This window comes from Hemicordylus capensis, chromosome 1 (assembly GCF_027244095.1).
Source record: "Hemicordylus capensis ecotype Gifberg chromosome 1, rHemCap1.1.pri, whole genome shotgun sequence".
NCBI classification, from domain to species: Eukaryota; Metazoa; Chordata; class Lepidosauria; order Squamata; family Cordylidae; genus Hemicordylus; species Hemicordylus capensis.
Genome location: NC_069657.1, coordinates 219,350,927 through 219,370,947, shown reverse-complemented (window position 1 = coordinate 219,370,947; position 20,021 = coordinate 219,350,927). Strand labels below are relative to the sequence as shown.

The 20,021-nt window shown below is 47.3% G+C and overlaps 1 protein-coding gene across 5 annotated transcripts in view; it reads right to left on the bottom strand.

Annotated features, from left to right (window-relative positions):
- AOX1 (aldehyde oxidase 1) overlaps nucleotides 1-20,021 on the bottom strand; it is a 99,067-nt gene that overhangs the window by 42,632 nt on the left and 36,414 nt on the right. For all 5 annotated transcript variants that reach the window (XM_053284122.1, XM_053284126.1, XM_053284121.1 and 2 more), the window contains exons 17-21: nucleotides 18,236-18,405; nucleotides 16,291-16,417; nucleotides 7,441-7,563; nucleotides 6,631-6,730; nucleotides 3,356-3,480 (exon numbers count right to left, since the gene is read on the bottom strand). In XM_053284122.1, the coding sequence (XP_053140097.1) occupies nucleotides 3,356-3,480; nucleotides 6,631-6,730; nucleotides 7,441-7,563; nucleotides 16,291-16,417; nucleotides 18,236-18,405 (645 nt within the window). The remainder of the gene's footprint in view (nucleotides 1-3,355; nucleotides 3,481-6,630; nucleotides 6,731-7,440; nucleotides 7,564-16,290; nucleotides 16,418-18,235; nucleotides 18,406-20,021) is intronic.

The window sequence follows — 20,021 nt, the reverse complement described above, 5'->3', positions numbered from 1 at the left end:
GAAACAAACAGTCCTACATTAGCCTTCACATACAGGTGAAACTCGAAAAATTAGAATATCGTGCAAAAGTCCATTAATTTCAGTAATGCAAATTAAAAGGTGAAACTGATATATGAGACAGACGCATTACATGCAAAGCGACAGAAGTCAAGCCTTAATTTGTTATAATTGTGATGATCATGGCGTACAGCTCATGAGAACCCCAAATCCACAATCCCAGAAAATTAGATTATTACATGAAACCAATAAACCAAAGATTGTAAATAGAACAATATCGGACCTCTGAAAAGTATAAGCATGCATATGTATTCAGTACTTGGTTTGGGCCCCTTTTGCAGCAATTACTGCCTCAATGCGGCGTGGCATGGATGCTATCAGCCTGTGGCACTGCTGAGGTGTTATGGAAGACCAGGATGCTTCAATAGCAGCCTTCAGCTCTTCTGCATTGTTTGGTCTCATGTCTCTCATCCTTCTCTTGGCAATGCCCCATAGATTCTCTATGGGGTTCAGGTCAGGCGAGTTTGCTGGCCAATCAAGCACAGTAATCCCATGGTCACTGAACCAGGTTTTGGTACTTTTGGCAGTGTGGGCAGGTGTCAAGTCCTGCTGGAAAATGAAGTCAGCATCCCCATACAGCTCGTCTGCGGAAGGAAGCATGAAGTGCTCCAAAATCTCCTGATAGACGGCTGCGTTGACCCTGGACTTAATGAAGCACAGTGGACCAACACCAGCAGATGACATGGCTCCCCAAATCAACACAGACTGTGGAAACTTCACACTGGACTTCAAGCATCTTGCATTGTGTGCCTCTCCATTCTTCCTCCAGACTCTGGGTCCTTGGTTTCCAAATGAGATGCAAAAGTTGCTCTCATCAGAAAAGAGGACTTTGGACCACTGAGCAACAGACCAGTTCTTTTTTTCTTGAGCCCAGGTAAGACGCTTCTGACGTTGTCTGTTGTTCAGGAGCGGCTTGACAAGAGGAATACGACATTTGAAGCCCATGTCCAGGATCCGTCTGTGTGTGGTGGCTCTTGATGCACTAACTCCAGCCTCAGTCCACTCCTTGTGAAAGTCCCCAACACTTTTGAATGGCCTTTTCCTGACAATCCTCTCCAGGCTGTGGTCATCCCTGCTGCTTGTGCACCTTTTTCTTCCACACTTTCCCCTTCCACATAACTTTCTATTAATGTGCTTTGATACAGCACTTTGGGAACATCCAACTTCTTTTGCAATTACCTTTTGAGGCTTTCCCTCCTTATGGAGGGTGTCAATGATGGTTTTCTGCACAACTGTCAAGTCAGCAGTCTTTCCCATGATTGTGATTCCTAATGAACCAGACTGAGAGACCATTTAAAGGCTCAGGAACCCTTTGCAGGTGTTATGGATTGATTAGATGATTGGAGTGGGACACCTGGAGCCTAGACTGTTGAACCTTTTCACAATATTCTATTTTTCTGGGATTGTGGATTTGGGGTTCTCATGTGCTGTACGCCATGATCATCACAATTATAACAAATTAAGGCTTGACTTATCTTGCTTTGCATGTAATGCGTCTATCTCATATATCAGTTTCACCTTTTAATTTGCATTACTGAAATTAATGAACTTTTGCACAATATTCTAATTTTTTGAGTTTCACCTGTATATTTCATTTGCATTTATAATAATAGTTGTGCATCACTTTTTCAAGCAACTGAAAACACGTCACATCTATTGTTACGGCATTCTTTATACTACTGCTACTATCATAGTAGTCTTTCTTCACACTATTATTTATTTCTATTTATAACAACTCTTTCATGTAGGTCAGTGTTATTTTCATGTGGAGGAGAAGCAAAGAGTAGGGCTATGCACGAACTGAGATTTGGCAGGCAATTCCGAACACATCCCCTGCTCCTTTAAAATGGAGGAGAGCAGGTGCATACCTGCTCCTCGTCCCACTTGCCACCACTTTCTGACTTGGTGGCACTCCTCCCAGCGGCACTCTCCCCCAGCTCTTCTCACATGAGGCTGGCACGCACATGGCCTCCATGCATGCGTGGGGGCCATTTGTGTGCTCAGTAAAAGGGGCCAAGGATGTATTCTGAATCACGCATCGAATAGTGATTCGTGAACATCCCTACAAAGGAGTGGACTGAGGCTGAGATACGGTGGCTTGCCTGACAGCAAGCTGATGAGTGAGACAAGATTTGGACAAGGGACTTTCTGACTTGGTTCAACCACTACTCTGCTGCCCAATCAAAAGGTTCTAGGCAGGTCACAAAGCAGCAGACACAAATAAAAGAGCCACATTTAGCTATAACCCACATTTTTAAAGGGGGTAGTCTTAAATTCAGAGTTGTCTTCAATTTGGGTAAATACAGGACAAATAAATATAATACCAAATGTGTAAATCCCCATCCTTCCCTCTGATTGGAATTGTCAGGCCAAATCGAAAAGCCTTACACTTCTGAAAGATGCTCAGCCTTTGGCATGTCTCCAGCAGCTGGGTGTTCCAGGCTGATGGGTTGCTACTGGGAATGCCAGAAATACTCTGGTTTAGTGCTTTAATTTTTCTTACGTAGAAGATTATAAACACAATAGCAGCCTCTTTGTTGTTGTTGTTATTAATCTGGTAATATACTGGTAGCATGACAACTGCTATTATAGTGTGGCTCCTTCTCATGTGGATGGAGGTAATATGAGAAGTCCTGGTTCACACGGGAGGAGCACAATTTGTGGCTTCTCTCTGAGCCAGCACCCCAGCTTCCAGGTGGGAACATAATGTGGGGAGGGGCCCAAAAGGATGGAAGCATCCTCTTAGACATGTAGGGCCCAAGCCACTGAGGGCTTCAACCCTAAAAAGAACAGTATAGAAAGATCTTGCTTGTTGCAGGGGTTATATTCTCGGCTACCACTGCAAATGCCAAAACTGCAATAACTGAAACCTTGAGCCTATGGGAATGATGGATTTAGGTTCCTCAGTACATTGAAAAGTGCTAAGAATAACAACAACAAAAGGGGGGGGGGCAGAAAAAACAGAGGGGTACAGCACTGTCCTTTGGTCACTACAGCTCTCCAGCTCCTCTAGCAATGGCCGCCCAAAACAAATAATCCTCCAAATTCTGCCAAAAAAAGTTCCAGCAGGGCTCCATGCTGCTCCAGAAGTGCCTCCACGCCAGAAATGCCACTGGAAGTGTGAAATGCACGGATAGGAACCACAAATGGCCAAAATTTACCCCCATGATAATGGAAATTGGTTATATACAGTATAGCCGAACCGCCAATAGCTGAAACTGCAAAAAGAGAACCCATGATAATCAAGGGTCCTCTCTGTTTTCACATGTGCAAAAATGCTTTGAAAACATGTTCCTACCTGTACCATTGCTGGATGCTGGGATGACACATACACATCCATTTCTTTATCCTCTCCTTTGGGAACAGCAAGGATACTCTGCGTTTCTATGTAGAAATGCTTCTGTCCCCCAATATGGATCTCACCTGGAAGTTAAAATCTTACACCAGCATTTCTCAAAGTGAGGAGCTTGGTCTCCTTGATGGGGCACAGGGAGCAAGGCTGGTGAGAAGCTCAGGGACAGTTGGGTAAAGTGGCACCTATTTCTTGCCCTCCTTTATTTAATTTTTATATAAATTCATGAATATTTAAACAATTAAGATATACACCCACCCAGCTTGGCACAGAGCCAGCGTGGTGTAGCGGTTAGAGTGCTGGACTAGGACCGGGGAGACCCGAGTTCAAATCCCCATTCAGCCATGAAACTAGCTGGGTGACTCTGGGCCAGTCACTTCTCTCTTAGCCTAACCTACTTCACAGGGTTGTTGTGAAAGAGAAACTCAAGTATGTAGTACACCGCTCTGGGCTCCGTGGAGGAAGAGCGGGATATAAATGTAAATAATAATAATAATAATAATAATAATAATAATAACAACAACAACAACTCAACACGAATGAAAGAAAGCAGGCCTACAAGAAAGAACAAGTCAGGAACCGAGCAGAAAAATGGAAAAATAAGCCCCTGCATGGTCAATATTTACACAATATAAGTGGAAAATCAGACATCACCAAGACCTGGCAATGGCTTAAGAATGGCAACTTGAAGAAAGAAACAGAGGGTTTAATACTGGCTGCACAAGAACAGGCACTAAGAACAAATGCAATAAGAGCAAAAGTCAAAAAATCCACAACAAACAGCAAGTGCCGCCTTTCTAAAAAAGCAGATGAAACAGTGGACCACCTAATCAGCTGTTGTAAAAAGATAGCACAGACTGACTACAAACAAAGGCATGACAAGGTAGCAGGGATGATACACTGGAACATCTGCAAAAAAATACAAGCTACCTGCAGCCAAAAATTGGTGGGACCATAAAATTGAAAAAGTTGAAGAAAATGAAGATGTAAAAATATTATGAGACTTCTGACTACAAACAGACAAACATCTGCCACACAATACACCAGCTATAACTGTAGTCAAGAAGAAAGAAAAACAAGTTAAAATAATTGACATAGCAATACCAGGGGATAGCAGAATAGAAGAAAAAGAAATAGAAAAAATCACCAAATACAAAGATCTACAAACTGAAATTGAAAGGCTGTGGCAGAAAAAGACCAAAATAATCCCAGTGGTAATTGGCGCCCTGGGTGCAGTTCCAAAAGACCTTGAAGAGCACCTCAACACCATAGGGGCCACAGAAATCACCATCAGCCAATTACAAAAAGCAGCTTTACTGGGAACAGCCTATATTCTGCGACGATATGTATAACAATTGACAATAAAATTCTGGCATCCCAGGTCCTTGGGAAGGACTCGATGTCTGGATAAAACAAACCAGTCAATAACACCTGTCTGACTGTGTAAACAAGAAATAATAATCTCTACACTCCTACATGCAGATGATGCAGCTATTCTGTTGCAGATGCCCACTGGACTCAAAAGGGACCTACAGCATATCGAGGTATACTATGGTAAAGAAAGATTATCTATAAATTACAGAAAACTAAAGTTGTGGTCTTTGCAAAAAAAAACCAACCCAAAAACCCAAGGAGATATCAATGGTGCATTAATGGAAACTAGCTGGGTCGGGCACAGAGCGTCTGCACCTCTAGTTTTGCCTGCTCGCCACCACTTTCTTCCCTCACCGCTTCTGTTTTCTTGCCCACCCTCCTCTGTTTTCTTCCCCCGCCTGCTGCCGTTTTCTCCACCACCGCTGTTTCCTCCTGCCCCCCTGCTGCCATTTTGTCCCCCAGCAGCCACCATTTTGTTTCCCGCCTCTGTGAGAAAGGGCTTGAAGGTGCAGGGGAGGAAGCCTCAAAAAGCTTTCCTCCCCCACAAACGATCTCCATTGCTTTGCTGGGTGGGCAATTTGCCGACCCAAACCACTGCCGGCTACTGCAGGCAGCAGGGAGGTTTTGGGGCTGGAAGGCCCCCCCAAACTCCCATAATGCACTGTGCGAGTGTGTGGTGCATTCTGGGGATTCCTCCGCAGTTTCCCAGCTGTGGCGGTAAGCAGCCAGGGAGGCAGACAATTTTTTTAAAAAAATTGTGATGTGGCCGATCTGGCCACACAAATGGCCAGTGCGCATGCGTGGTGGCCTCCAAAATGGCCTCCGCCAGCACAGAAAGGCCCGGAACGGGCAAAAAATGGCCCGGAACATGCACTTTGAGAAAGGGGGAGGCCAGTGGGGGGGGAGGGGGGACCTCAGGAGGCCACCCCGTGGTCATGGAAGCAGCCCCCGAAGCCCCCCAATGGCCCCCACAAAGAAAAGATTTTCTTTTCTTTCTTTAAAAAAAAAAAATCCCCCCCCCGCCCCCAAGCCTGAACTGGTTTGGTCTCAAGGCGGACCGGGCCTGGCTCTAGTGTGCACAGAACTAGACTGGATTTCCAGTTTTGTGTACACCCCTAGCTGTTACCCACATCATTGATTATATTCACAAGTTTAGAGACAAAAAGGCTCTCAGTGGCCTGGTTCTCACTGGTGACGTAGGGAGGGGATAGGCAGCGCGTGTTTTCGCGGGCAGCCCCCCTCCCCCCCCCCATGGCAGTGGCACGCTCCCTACTCCGGCAGTGGCCTGTTCCCTCTCCCAGTAGTGGCAGCCTTTCCCCAGTGACAGCATGCTCTACCAGCCACGCAGCACGCCTCTGGGGATGGCAAGGAAGTGCCTCTGGGGACTGACAGGAAGTGAGAGTGGGCTGTAGGAGTGAGCTGCTGGGGATGGACAGCACACGGAGGGAGGAGTACAGCAGCAGAGCTTGGCAGCTCCAGGAGTGGCTGGCCAATGGGTAAGGGGAGGCTCCAGAGAGGAGTGAGGCAGCCCTAGAGGCAGGAGGGTGCAGGTTCATGGGACCTGTGCGTCATTTTATAGATCCACCCCCAGGTTCACACAATTGTTACTAGGTGTATAAACCACGCCAAGATGGTGTAAAAGGTGGTGAACCTGAGATTCCACTTTGGTGTGAGTTCATCACACAGTCACACTAATGTCGATCACCCACAGCAAACCTAGATTTGAACTATTGAATGAACCAGGCCAGTGTGAAAGTGCATTGTGCAGTGGAGAGCAGAATGTGTATGGTGAGATGTACAAAACATGAGCTTTGATAACAACATTAAAAAATATATCCGCAATTTACCTTCCAGTATGTGGTCAACACTTTTAAACGCTTCATCTACATTTCCATTTTCTATTTTTTTTTTTTGCGGTTCAAAGAATGAGTTGTGCTCTATCGCCTCCTGCAGTGGCAGAAGACAATCACAACTAATTAGCATCTCATTCAAAACACCCCCCCCCCACACACACACTCCCCGAATTCTCTGGGGTAAGTGGTGACAGTTAAACCTGGTCTAAAAATTGATCTGTCTGTAGTACAGATTTGCCTGAAGAAATCATTTACAGCCCAATCTACAAATAGCGGTGTGAACAAAACCTGTTTGCCCGGTTCAGTTTGAGTCTGGTCCGGACTCAAACCGGACTGGGCATGTTCAGTTTTGCAAACCCCGTACACACATATACATACACCCCTGGCTAAGGCGAATTCAAGCTGGTCCAGGGTTCTAAACATTAATATCTATATCTACACACACACACACACACACACACACACACACACACACACACACACACACACTTACTTTTTGGGGGAAGCTCAGGTCGTTCTGCCGCCTCCAGGGGGCTGCTGCTGCGGCTGTAGGATTTGTGTGCGTGTGTGTGTGTCTCTCCTCTCTCTGTGATGCTTCCCTCTCCCCCCGCTGGCCTCCCCCTGGTCTTTCCTGGGCCAGTTAGGGTTAGGGTTAGAGACTGAATGACGTAAAATACAAGTAATTTGATTTCACTGAGTTGTGGACTGTGATGCCTACAACACTTCACTAGCTGCAAAACAACCACAAGCAAACAGTTGTAGTACACGGGCAAAAGCAGCAAAGAGGAACAGGCTGGTTTTCACCTGGATTGTCAGGATCACGGGTTCCTGTGGCTCATACTCGATCTTCACCTTTGCAGCTGCTTGTTTGGCATGAACATCTGAATCGGCAACCACAGCACAGACAATCTGACCCACACAAGTCACCTAAAAAATAAAAAAAGCCACCTGCTTAATTTCTCTGCTTGCATTCGTTTCACAGACAAATACACCTGATGATCTAGGACCATGCACAGATTCAAAGTACTGACTGTGATAGGTTTTTAGGAGATTCAAAATGGGATCATAGCTCAGTGGTAGAACATCTGCTTTACATGCAGAATGTCACAGATTTCCAAGCAGTGGTGCACCTAGACACTTTTGTATCCCGGACCTACAGGACTTTGGAGCTCCCTCTGGCCTCTCCTCCGAGGCCTCCTCACCACACGCCACGAGCCCCACCCCCGACCTGCATCGCGTGGCAGCGGCTAAACCACTGTTCTTGGGCTGGGCCTGGATGGGATCTCACAACGCTTGTGCCTGCACAGGGCAACTCGCAAGCATCGCAAAGCATGTGATGTCATGTATTTGGGATGCTCGTGCTTGCACAGTGCGACCCACGAGCGTCGCTTGGCTCTCAGCCCCAACCCTCCAACCCGCCCCAACCCTCCACACAACAGGAGATCAGCCGGTGGGCATAACAGGCGGGCCACACAGGATGTGAAGCACCCCAGGGAGCCATTTGGAACACACACACACACACACACCCTGTGCTCTGAGGACCGGACTTCGGTCCAAAGAATGCCTCTGTTTCCAAGTAGGACTGGGGAAGACTCCTGTCTTAAACCCTGGAGAGCCACTGCCAGTTAGTAGACAATTCTGAGCTAGACGGCCCAACAGTCTGAGTTGATATAAGTCAGATTCCTATGTACCCATGCACCACAAATGTGTTAGCTGATTCAGTCTCAGCTCCATACTGATGCATAATTAACCTGTATGTAGAGGTTTGATAGAACACTGGCTGCACATCAGTGTACAAGCCAAACTGTGACTTGTGCAAAAATTGTTTATAAAGTTGCAATGTTCACTTTTCCTGCTGGTCCCAACCTTAGCTTTCAGTCATCAGGATTTGATGTATCTATATTTTATTTAAAACGTTTGTATGTAGGATGAGCATAGGGTCAACTTTCAACTGACTGTTTTGATCTCTGCCATACTCCCAGCACTTCTGCATTAGTAAATGACAAGCACTGAAATGGATCCAATTAAATAGAACAAAATGGAGCATTGGTTTCACTTACCATGAAGGCTTCTTCTGGTTGCTAGGGCCAGGGACATCTCATGGATTATCCTCTCTCAGGAGCTCCAGGCAGGACAGAAAGCAAGTAGTTAAAAAACTAAGCCACACCCACTAGAGGCTGAGGGGGATAACCCCGCCCCAGTTCTTTCGGGCAGAGACATAATAGGACAAAGGCAATACAAAACAGTAGAAACAGCAGGTCAGAATAAACAGGTTAGGAACATAGGAAACTGCCATATACTGAGTCAGACCACTGGTCTATCTAGCTCAGTATTGTCTTCACAGACTGGCAGTTGCTTCTCCAAGGTTGCAGGCAGGAATCTCTCTCAGCCCTATCTTGGAGAAGCCAGGGAGGGAACTTGAAACCTTCTGCTCTTCCCAGAGCGGCTTCATCCCCTGAGGGGAATATCTTGCAGTGCTCACACATCAAGTCTCCCATTCATATGCAACCAGGGCAGATCCTGCTTAGCTATGGGGACAAGTCATGCTTACTACCACAAGACCAGCTCTCCTCTCCTGGTTTAAACATTCCAGAATACCAGAGTGTAGCAACCAACTGTAGAACTAAATATCAGTCTCCACCATTTCAACAGAAGTAGACCAGAGTGCAAAAACCACAACTGGGTGGGTTGAGATGTCCCTGGCCCCAGCAACCAGAAGAAGCCTTCATGGTAAGTGAAACCAATGCTCCTGCTGGGGCCAGGGACATCTCATGGGACATACCACAGCTGTCCAACTCAGGTGGGAACACTCTGGTCTACTAGCGAGGAAGAACTTGTTGCAAGACCCATCTGCCAAAGGTCGCCCAGGAAGACACGTAATCACTGATCTTGTAATGTTTGGTGAAAGTGGAAGGAGACGCCCAGGTGGCCGCCTTGCAGATCTCTTCAACCGGTGCATTAGCGGGGAATGCCACCGACATTGCTGCTGCTCTAGTAGAATGTGCAAAGAGACGCGTTGGCAGCCTCAACTTCTGAACCTCGTAGGCCATCGATATACACGCTACAATCCACGTTGCAATAGTGGTCGATGATACTGGGACCCCCATGGAACTCAGGTTGAACAATACAAACAGAGCATCTGACAATCTGAATGAGGCTGAGCGTCTAATATAGACCTTAAGACACTGCTTAACGTCCAACTTATGCCATTTCCGCTCCATAGGATGGACGGATTTGGGGCAGAATGAAGGTAGGAACACATCTTGCAATAGGTGAAAGGGGGATGCCACCTTTGGCCTCATTAAGGGGTCCGGAATAAGCCTGACGGCCTCTTTCTGAAATATACAATATTTCTTGTTTTTACAGACAGTGCCTGCAGCTCCGAGATGAGCCTTGCAGAAGTGATGGCCACCAAAAAGGCCAATTTAAACGATAAGACCCTGATCGGAATAGCTGCCAAAGGTTCAAAAGGGTGAGCTTGCAATGCCTTGAGGACAGTATGTAGTTCCCAAGAGGGGAACCTGTGCACTGTTGGAGGTGACATCAGCAAGGCGCCTCGTAAGAACCTACGCAGGTGAGGATGTGACTGAGATATCTTGTCCTTTTCTGCTGAGAGCAACTCCACCAACACGACGCCTGCCGTATCAGGGTATTCGGACGTAGTCCCTTCTTGTAAGAAGAGCAGGAGATGACATAACTTAGCCATGCCCTTCGGAACTGAGTTGTGTGACATTCAGCAAAGGAGTGCTCGCCACGTATACTGATAAATTCTCTCTGTCAATGGACTTCGCGACACCAGCATAGTGCTGAGAACTCCCTCCGAGTAGCCATGTTGGCTCAGGAATCGCCACTCAGTTTCCAAACGGTGAGCCGAAACCAACATGGATCCGGGTGTAAAACTGGACCCTGATGGAACAGGTCCGGGGCCTGAGGCAACTCCCAAGGTAGCTCCACCGCCAGATGCAGGAGCTCTGGATACCAGGGTCTCCTGGGCCAGAATGGTGCCACTAAGAGTACTCTTGCTCGCAGAAGACACACCCATTGCAGGACTCTGGCCAACAGAGGTGTCAGAGGATACGCATAAAGGAGAGCATCTGGCGATGGACTGGATAGGGCATCCACTGCCATCGCCTCCCTGCATGGAAATCTAGTCATAAACGCTGGTAATTGCACATTCTTCGGAGTCACAAAGAGGTCTTCCTTGGGCATGCCCATCTTCTCTATTATCTGGGTAAAAACTGATGGATTTAGAGCCCACTCCCCCGGTTGGATGTCAGCCCAGTTTAACCAGTCTGCAACCAGGTTCAGCTCTCCCTTGACGTGGGGTGCCATCAGGGAAGGAAGGTTGCTCTCTGCCCAAGACAGCTGAAGGAAGGCCTCCTGGTGAAGTGACCTGGACCTGATCCCCCCCCCCACTTATTTACATACGCCTTTGCCGTCATATTGTCGGTCTTTACTAATACGTCAGTGCCTCGGATGATCTCATGGAATGCTAGTAGCGCTGGGCGAATTGCGTGGAGTTCCCTCCAATTTATGCTGTGAGAACATTCCTCCTTGTTCTATAGCCCCTGCACCAACTGGCTGAAGCAATGGGCTCCCCAGCCCCTGTCACTTGCATCTGTTATAATGAACCTCCGTGGGTCCAAGAAGGTCTTTCCCCAATTCAGGTTGTTGGAATCGATCCACCAGAGGAGAGAACGACGCAGGTCTGGTGGCAACTTCAGAAGCAGTCTATGCTTCCGTGCAATTGCTTTCTGGTGGGGTATGAGAAACCACTGGAGGTCACACAGATGAAGTCAAGCCCATGGAACCGAGACCAGTGCAGCCACCATCAAGCTCAGCAGTCTTGACAAGGAAGCCAGAGGAACTCTTGGACTCGCTAGGACCAGGTGATCCTCTGTCTGGATAGTCTGTAACCTGTCTGGTGGAAGCAAGAGACGGTCCACTAAGGTAACTATGATTACCCCCAAATGGCGCAGCCTGTGGCATGGCGTCAATTGACTCTTTTCTCCAGTTATGATGAAACCATGGTTCTCGAGTGTTGCGATAGTAAGGGCCAAGTCCCGTTCTGCCTCTGGGAGAGATCTCTCAGCAACAAATTGTCTGTATATGCAAACAGACAAATCCCTTTCTGATGGAGTTGCGCCACCAGCAGTGCCAACAACTTTGTGAAGATGCAAGGGGCTGCTGTATTGAAAATGCCTTCCAGCATATTTAAACCAAAGGTACTGCCTGCTTTCCGGGTGTATAGGAAGATGCAGGTGGACCTCCCTTAAATCTATGGACACCAGCACATCCAGATGAAAGAGTGCCTCTGAAACTGCTCTTAGAATTTCCACCTGGAAATGAGTTCTGCAGACCCATCTGTTCAAAAATTTTAAGTCTAAAACAGCTCTCCTTGAGCCGTCCCTTTTTGGGATGGTAAACAGGATAGGAATAAACTCCTCCCTCCTGTGTCAGAGGCACTAGCTTCACTGCCCCGATGTCCAGGTGGTGTTGGATCGCCTGGACCATTGGCGGATGCTTTGAGAATGCTTTTGACCTTGGAGTGGGGATAAAGCGGCAGGGCGGAGAGGAGTGAAACTATCCTGTAGCCGTGATGGATCAGCTGCAGAACCCAGTTGTCTGAGGTTGAATCTTCTCAGGCTGGGGCGAGGTGAGACAAACGCCCTCCAAGTCTGACATGCTTCAAGTCATTGTTGTGGCTTTTGCTGCTTTGACTGAGCAGCTTGCTATTTGTAGGTACCGAACCCTCTAAAGGGTACTCTCTGACAATTCCAAGATCCCCTCTGGAATTTTGTATCTCTGTCCCGGCCCCGGAAGGGGCAGAAGCTATGAAAGAGCTGATTGTATTGGAAGGGCCTTTTGAAAGGCTGTTTATCAGTCTTTTTATTGGTTGAAGGCTTCGTCTTTCGCTTATCAGACGACTCTACAAAAATATCTTGTAGGGCAGAGTCACCAAAAAGCTTCTTGCCGTCGTAAGGGACGGTAGTGATATTAAGCCTAGAGGTAGAATCAACTGTCCAATTTTGAGCCACAAGTGGCGTCTGCCAACAACTGATGAAGCCGCCACTTGCGCTGAGAATCTAATCGTATCAAGAGTGGCATCGGCCATAAAGGCCTGCGCTTTCTGGATCTTTAATAGTTGCTGACTCATCTTAACTGGGTCCCCTGGAGGATCACTCAGAAGATTGACCACCCATAATAAGGAGGCGCGGGCTGCCATGGATGCTGCTGCTGTTGCACGGATCACCAGGGACACGTTCTCATGACACAATTAAATGACAGCTCAGCCTTCTTGTCAGCTATGTCTTTTAGAGAAACCTCAGCCTCTCGAGGTACCAGGGAACCCGACACCAATTGCAAAATCTGGGCATCCGCATTTGGTGTCCTCAACATAGCTGTAGTGGTTTGCTGAAAAGAATAAAATTTGTTAGCCATCGACGTAGCCTTGCGGTTGGAAGCTGGTGTCAACCATTCCTGTTTGACTACATCCACAAACAACTCTGGCATGGGCATCAGCATATCCTTGGGGTGTGCTCTAGGAAAGACCAAGTCCCCTTTGGCGGAAGAGTCAGAACTCTGCCCAGCCTCTGATTTCAATCCAATTGTATTAATAATTCTGGACATGAGTGGGCTGAAGTCCTCTGCCACAAAGAGGCGCTGTGACACTGAGGCATCACCAGTGTCCTTCCCTCCAGACCATTCCCCGTCATCCTTGTCTAACGGAGTCTCTGGGTCCGGATCAAAATCTCCCCCTGCATTAACTGGGTCTTCAGGTCAGAAGGCTGATTAGGCCTCTCTGAGTTTGCAATGACATTTTTCCGAGATGCAAATAAACCCCTAGGGCCCCCAGAGTCTGATCGGAAGCATCAGAGGAATGGTCCCGTGCCACCTTGCCCAGCTCACTATGCTTACGTTTGCTTTTGGCCTTCTTGGGAGAAGGACTGACAGACTCGCTAGATGAGAAGCTCACACTGGGTGACCTACACCTTCTCCCCTTCTTCGATCTCCTACTCCTCTTAGGGGGCCTAACCTGGTAGATGGTGTCAATGATTGCATTGAGAAACCATGCTTGCCACTCAGGTGGCACAGACGTAGGTAAAACAGCAGGGTGAGAACTGGATTCTTTAGGCCCAGTCTCTGCAGCAGACTCACGCTGCTGGCCATCCACCACAGTCTTAGTCTTTTCCCGCCCTTTTAGAGACTGTCTCCCTTTTACATTACCCGCTCCTTCAGGTAAAATGGAGAGATTCTTCGCAACCGTCGCCATCTTAGGAACAGAAGATGACTGTAATGACCTTGCTGCCCTGCCAGTCAGGTTGCTAGCCAGCTCGCCAATCCGCCTAATCTCTTCAGAGGTTGGTGGGGCGTTGGCAATAGGGACCCTCCAAAAGTGCTCTTCACAGCCACCTGAAGCTGCCTGCAGCAGTGTGGCACGCCGGGCCGCAGTAGTGCGAGCCTCACAGCCCGAGGGCAGGAGACTGGATGTGGCCCCTTCGATGATCAGGACGGGTGACTCGAGAGCGGCCATCACCGACGCGGGAAAATTAAGCCCTTCTGGGGCAGACTCCATGGCCAATAAATGAAAGACGGTCAATCACGGACCGTCAACTCACTGCTGGCGAATTTTTCAGGCGGTTTTCGGGAGGTTGGAAAAGTGGCATTGCTATGTTAGAGCTTGCAGCAGCCTGCGCCAATGGGGCCTACAAAAGGCCCTGAAGCCTCCCAGGCCGAAAACACTCGATCTCTTCCCCTTGTTGGAGAAATTGCTCTGTACCTCTCTGCCTGGCTCCAAGCAACGGAGAGGAAAGAGGAGATGGGGGGGAGAGAACGGAGGTGGTGGTGGTGGGGGAAACGGACAAAAGAAGGGTGATTTTCTTTCTTCTTCAGGTAATAGCAAGTAATAAGGATCAGGGACAGAAAAAAGGATTTGGAGAATGGAATACTGAAAATAGAGAGAGCTAGAAAAACGCTGCCTTGGAGCTTGCTGAGGACAGAAAGAACTGGGGCGGGGTTATCCCCCTCCGGCTCTAGTGGGCGTGGCTTAGTTTTTTAACTATTTACTTTCTATCCTGCCTGGAGCTTCTGAGAGAGGATAACTCATGAGATGTCCCTGGCCTCAGCAACTGAGAATGGAGCATTCAACACTTCCAAGCCTGAGGTCCATGCAACACATGCATAAGAATCACAAGTGCAGTTTTTGCTGGGGGAGAATATCATTTCTGTTTGCATAAGGGCAATAAATAAAATAAAATAAAGTCTCTGAATGTTTTCCGACTTTTTTTTTAAACCCTTCCTGCACAGCAGAGGATAAGTGGGAAAGAGTGCAGGGAGTTTTATGTTCATTATTAGAACATGAAACCGCCCAGAGAAGCAAGTTTGGGGTGGTATAGAAATATTTTAAATAAATAAAACAAAACCCTCTCGGAGTCTGCAGGGGTAGAGCCTAGCACACCATGAGGCTATTCCTATGATCACTGGAAAGCGGGCTAAGGGAACTTGGCCTACTTTCCAGTGATCATCGGAACCCCCGGGCTCACCAAAAGCACCCCTAAACGAGGCTAATGGAGCAAGTGCTCCGTTGACCTCATTTTTTTGCCCGTGTGCTGCTGTGGTGCACAGTGACACATGAGTAGACCCCTCAACCAGGAGGCTACAAGCAGCCTCCTTGTCTTGGCCCCCCCCCCCCCAGAATGCCCCGCACACTTGTGCGGGGCATCCTGGGGCTTCAGGGGGCTGAGCAGCCCTCGATCCCTGCAGTCCCCACCGCCTCCGTGATGGAGAAGGTATTGTGTGGGCGGCCAATGCAGCCGCCCAGGGCTACACGTTTGATAGTCTGTGGACTATCCCTGAGGTTGCCCCGAAAACCACCACGAGGCACTTCAGCACTTCCCTGCATTTCTCTTGATCACGTAGTGTTGTTCTGACTCTGTGTTTGAAAAAAAGTAGCCTGCCAAGTCTATTTAGAGCAAGAAATGATCTTATAGCATATTCCTGGCAGGAGAATCAGGGAAAGAAAGGGGTGGTCTGTAATAAAAAGTTAGAAAAAAAACCAACAGTGAATACTTACATAATATAAACAAAATCCCTAGCATGTATGTACATTACTGAAGTAAATGACTCTTTACAGTAAACAACATAAAGAGATTAAAATACCCAACATCTATAATTGTACATAGAGGCTGTTCTCACAAGCAGCCAAGTCCGGGCTAGGGCAGCTAAGCCCAGGGTTGGCTGCCCATGGGAACCCGCAGGAGCCAGACGGCTCCTGGCAGCAAACCCTCCTAGAGAGCCCGTCTCTTAAACAAGGTTAAGGGAGTGACTCACGCACTCCTTGAGCTGCGTTTCCTTGACTGTGTGTCAGCACTGGCTGCTTTCAGCTGGTGCTGACACACTGACGGGCGCATGCCTGTTGCTAGGGGGATTCCCACAATGCTCCATGCACTCGTGCGGACACTGTGGGATTTCTGGGGGCTGGGACGCATTGTCTCAACCCCCGCACTGCACACATGCAGTGCTGTTCATCTGGGAGAGTGTTTCGCACTCCCAACAGAAGCCCATCGTCTGCGGGGAAGGTAAATTTACCAAGCTTTCCCCCCTGCCTGCCCGCTGCCTTGCCCACCCAGTTGTGAGAATGACCTCATAACCTACCGTTCCTCTGGCAAATACAATGTCGGGGATTTCATAGTTATAGAACTCATTGGTGGCTGGGACATCCTGAACAGAAATTATATCAACCACACCTGGCATCTTGAGGGCTTCTGAAGCATCAATTGACCTGGGGAGACAGTGCAAAGCAGTTAAATATAAAATAGCAGTTCCTCAGGGCAGAAATTATTAAAGATACTTGTGTTGTGACCCTGCTAACTGGGCAAAGAAGCAACTTTTTAAGGTGGTGGCTTTCTTACATTTAGCAGGAGGAGAGTTACTGTCCCTGTTCAGCCCAACAGATTTGTTTCTTTTTAAGACTGTGAGCCGTTCTGGGACAGGGAATCATGTCCTCATATTTTTCTAGTTCGATAAGAATATTTACATTCTGCTTTTCAGCTAAAAATGTTATTTTCATCACCACCACCACCATCATCATCATCTGCAGGCAAAGCTTTGCTCTGCTTTTTACAGATGACTGGGCAGCAGTAGGGAGCAAAGGAGCTGGATGCTAGAATGGGCATGGTGTGGACAAAGGGGACACAATCAGGAAAAATGAAGGGGTTGGTGCATTGGATTGGAAAGGTTGTAGGAGAAGATGCTTGGATGTGGGGCTGGGACACTTAGATAAAGTTGGAGATAATGAAAGACGTTGGGGTGGGAAAGGTGGCTATCACACACTGTACCTTCCTCAGATCACAATTAATAAGTTAATAAGTGCTGCAGTTTATGTGACGCATGGAGTGAATTTCATGTTTGACTGCCCAGGTTGTCAGTACAGAAGGGTTATGATAAAATGAAGGTGTGAGTGGTCCACTGGAAATATTTAATGTGAATTTAGCACACTGTAACAAACCACTCTAAAGTGGACTATGAAGTGCTGGATCATGGCTTGTGTCTATGAAGGAATGCTCAAATGTCTTCCATCATGAGCACCACAAGAAGAAAAACAGTCTGCCATGTGTCTAAGGGTGGCAGTACACTATACTATACCCTATATCCATTTCACACCAATTCCACTGTTGAGGTTTCCCATACAACACTGATCTCATGGCTCTCTAGAAAGAGAAAATGATTCTTACACCAGTTTAAATCTAGAATACAGCTCTATCCTTGGAGTTGTGTGAATCAAAAACCTCTCAGCACAGAAATGGTCAAGGACCCTGAAGTTACTGTGGAGATTCAAGGTTGAATCTAGCAAAATATTTTGTAGTCTATGGTACATGAACATTACCCTCATAAATTCGGTGCAGTCTTCATAAATGGTGCAGGTTGGGTATATAGGTATGAATATGCAAGTGCAAATTGCATGTATAAAATGCCAGTTATGGAGTACTTGAGTAGAAAACATTCCATGAGAAGTGGACTTCAGTGGGAAAAGGAAATGAAAGAGTAGAATTATTGAAGTGTGCTGGTCAGAGGAAGCCCTGCTATTAAGCCATGCCTGAATGGAAAGCTGCCAACCTAGACTGCTCTGAAGTGTATAAGACCATAGACTTTCCATTGCTAACCCTCTATATCATGAATAGGGATGTGCACGAATCGATTTTTAAAAATTCCATTTGTGCCTGAATTGAATCACCCCTGATTTGTTTTGTGTCCAAATCTGGAAGAAAACCTGGGCAGAAGTGATTGTGTGGAAACAAGGTAGGAGGAAAACCTGGGTAGCTTTTCCTCCTACCTTGCTTCCACACAATCACTTCTACCCAGGTTTTTCCTCTTACCTTGCTTTCACACAACCAAAAAATTAGGAGCACACACAGCTCCCAAACCCGGGTAGAACACATTTTTTGATTGTGTGAATGCCATCAATATGTTCTTGTCCATAAAGCAGTGTTTCTTTGCTTCTCCAGTTCTTTGCTTTTACCGAACCACAACTCTTACTCACAAGGGATCCACTTTTCAAAGTAATCTAGAAAAAACCAATTTGCTGTATAGTGACACATACCCAATCTTTGCATGGGCTTTAGAACTGGTTACTAGAGCCAAGAAGAGTTCCTCATCCACAGCACGAATGTCATCACAATAAATGGCTTCCCCTGTAGCATGTTTAATACCGGCCTGGTGCATGACTGGACGTCCTATTGGGTCTTGAGCAAGTTGCCCCAGCTCTACATCCTTTTCAGTTAGAGGTATCCACAAAAAACAAACAACAACAAGAAGTCAAGATTTCTCTGTAGTTTAACATGAATTGGTTTTATTTATAAGTCTCCTCCTCTTCCTACAGCTTTAAATAATGGCACTCATATTTATATAAACAGTATCCTACAATGTAAGAAAGAGAAATTGTGTCTTATTAGTGCCTCTTTCTGACTCAGTATTAGAGGTAAGATCACAGATGCTACTAAACCCTAGACCCAGGATCTGGTGGTCCAAAAAGACATGATGTAGCAACCTTGCTGAGGATTAATAGGCCTGGAGTGAACAATGCCTTGATGGGAGGTCATCTGGAAACACCATGCAATGCCATCTGGAGTTTCATCAGGGAACAAACATGACGAACGAAGCGACTGATCTCTTAAGAACTTCCTGCACTCCCGTGTAGGGCTATATTTTAAAACCTGAAGTGCAGGAAACAACGCTGGAAAGTCCAGGAGACTCTCTTTCTCCCCAGGATACCCCTGTGCTCACTTATGGGAAGACAGTCAGGCAGACAGCATGACCTATGAGGATGCTGTAGTGTTTCTTGTCGTGTTGACCAAAGTGACCAGGAGAAGCTGAAGCACTCTGGGTACTGCAGGGCCTGGGAGTCAAGGCAAACATGATCCCATAAATTAGAGCTGTGTGGATGTAATTTCAGGGATATGTGTTCTCTGTTCTTAAAGAAGCATAGGGAGAGTCAGGCTGCATCCATGCAAGTTCCGCAAATGCTTCTAACCCAGAGCTACTCAACCTCGCCCCTCCTGGGCGCTTTCCAGATTAACCATCGCCCCAGCGTCACTACAGATCTGCAAAGTCTGCTTCCGTACTTCATGTGTTGCGACACTGCAGTCCCTGCACTGACAGCAAGGTGCTGTTCCATTTCCAATGCCTTACTTCGGATTTTATTGCCATGTTACAGTCCCACAACGTCACATGTGCAGCACAAATAAATAGCTGTATTTCTCCGTTGTGCAGTTTTTGCAAGACTGCTCCCCTTTCTGGTGGCTTTGCGCAACAGCCTTTATTTACGGTTTCAATGTGATATGCCCAACGCTGAAGCATTTTACCACTATTGAGCAGGTAATCTGGAAAGAGCCCTGCAGATGTTGGCCTACAGCTCCCATAATCAACTACTGGCCACTGGGGCTGGGCTGTCCAAAATCAGCTGGAGGGCCAAGGTTGAGAAGCCCTGTCCTAACCCCTGATATACCTAGGCTGCTACCAAGACCAAGCCAGGACCTGAAATGCTGAGCAGACCTGTGGAGAATTCTAGCAAACTCTTCAAATGCCTGCCATGGGCTCAGCCTATCACAGGACTCTACATTTCTCTTGGTTTTCTGAGCACTTCAGTATTGTTGGAAATTGGGTGACTTGGCCACACTGGGTGGTCCCGCCTAGTCATGTGCATGTGGTGTGCACAGCTGTCCTGACAAGGTAGCAGGCAGGCAACAACCTTGCACAATGGTTGTACAAGTACAAGTGGTGACTCCCTCAGAGAGGCAGGCACAGATGGAAGCCCCATGCATTTCCATGGCCAAGAAAAAAGAGCTGCTCCTGTGGGATTCCCAGGGACCAGTGATCTTGTGAGTGAA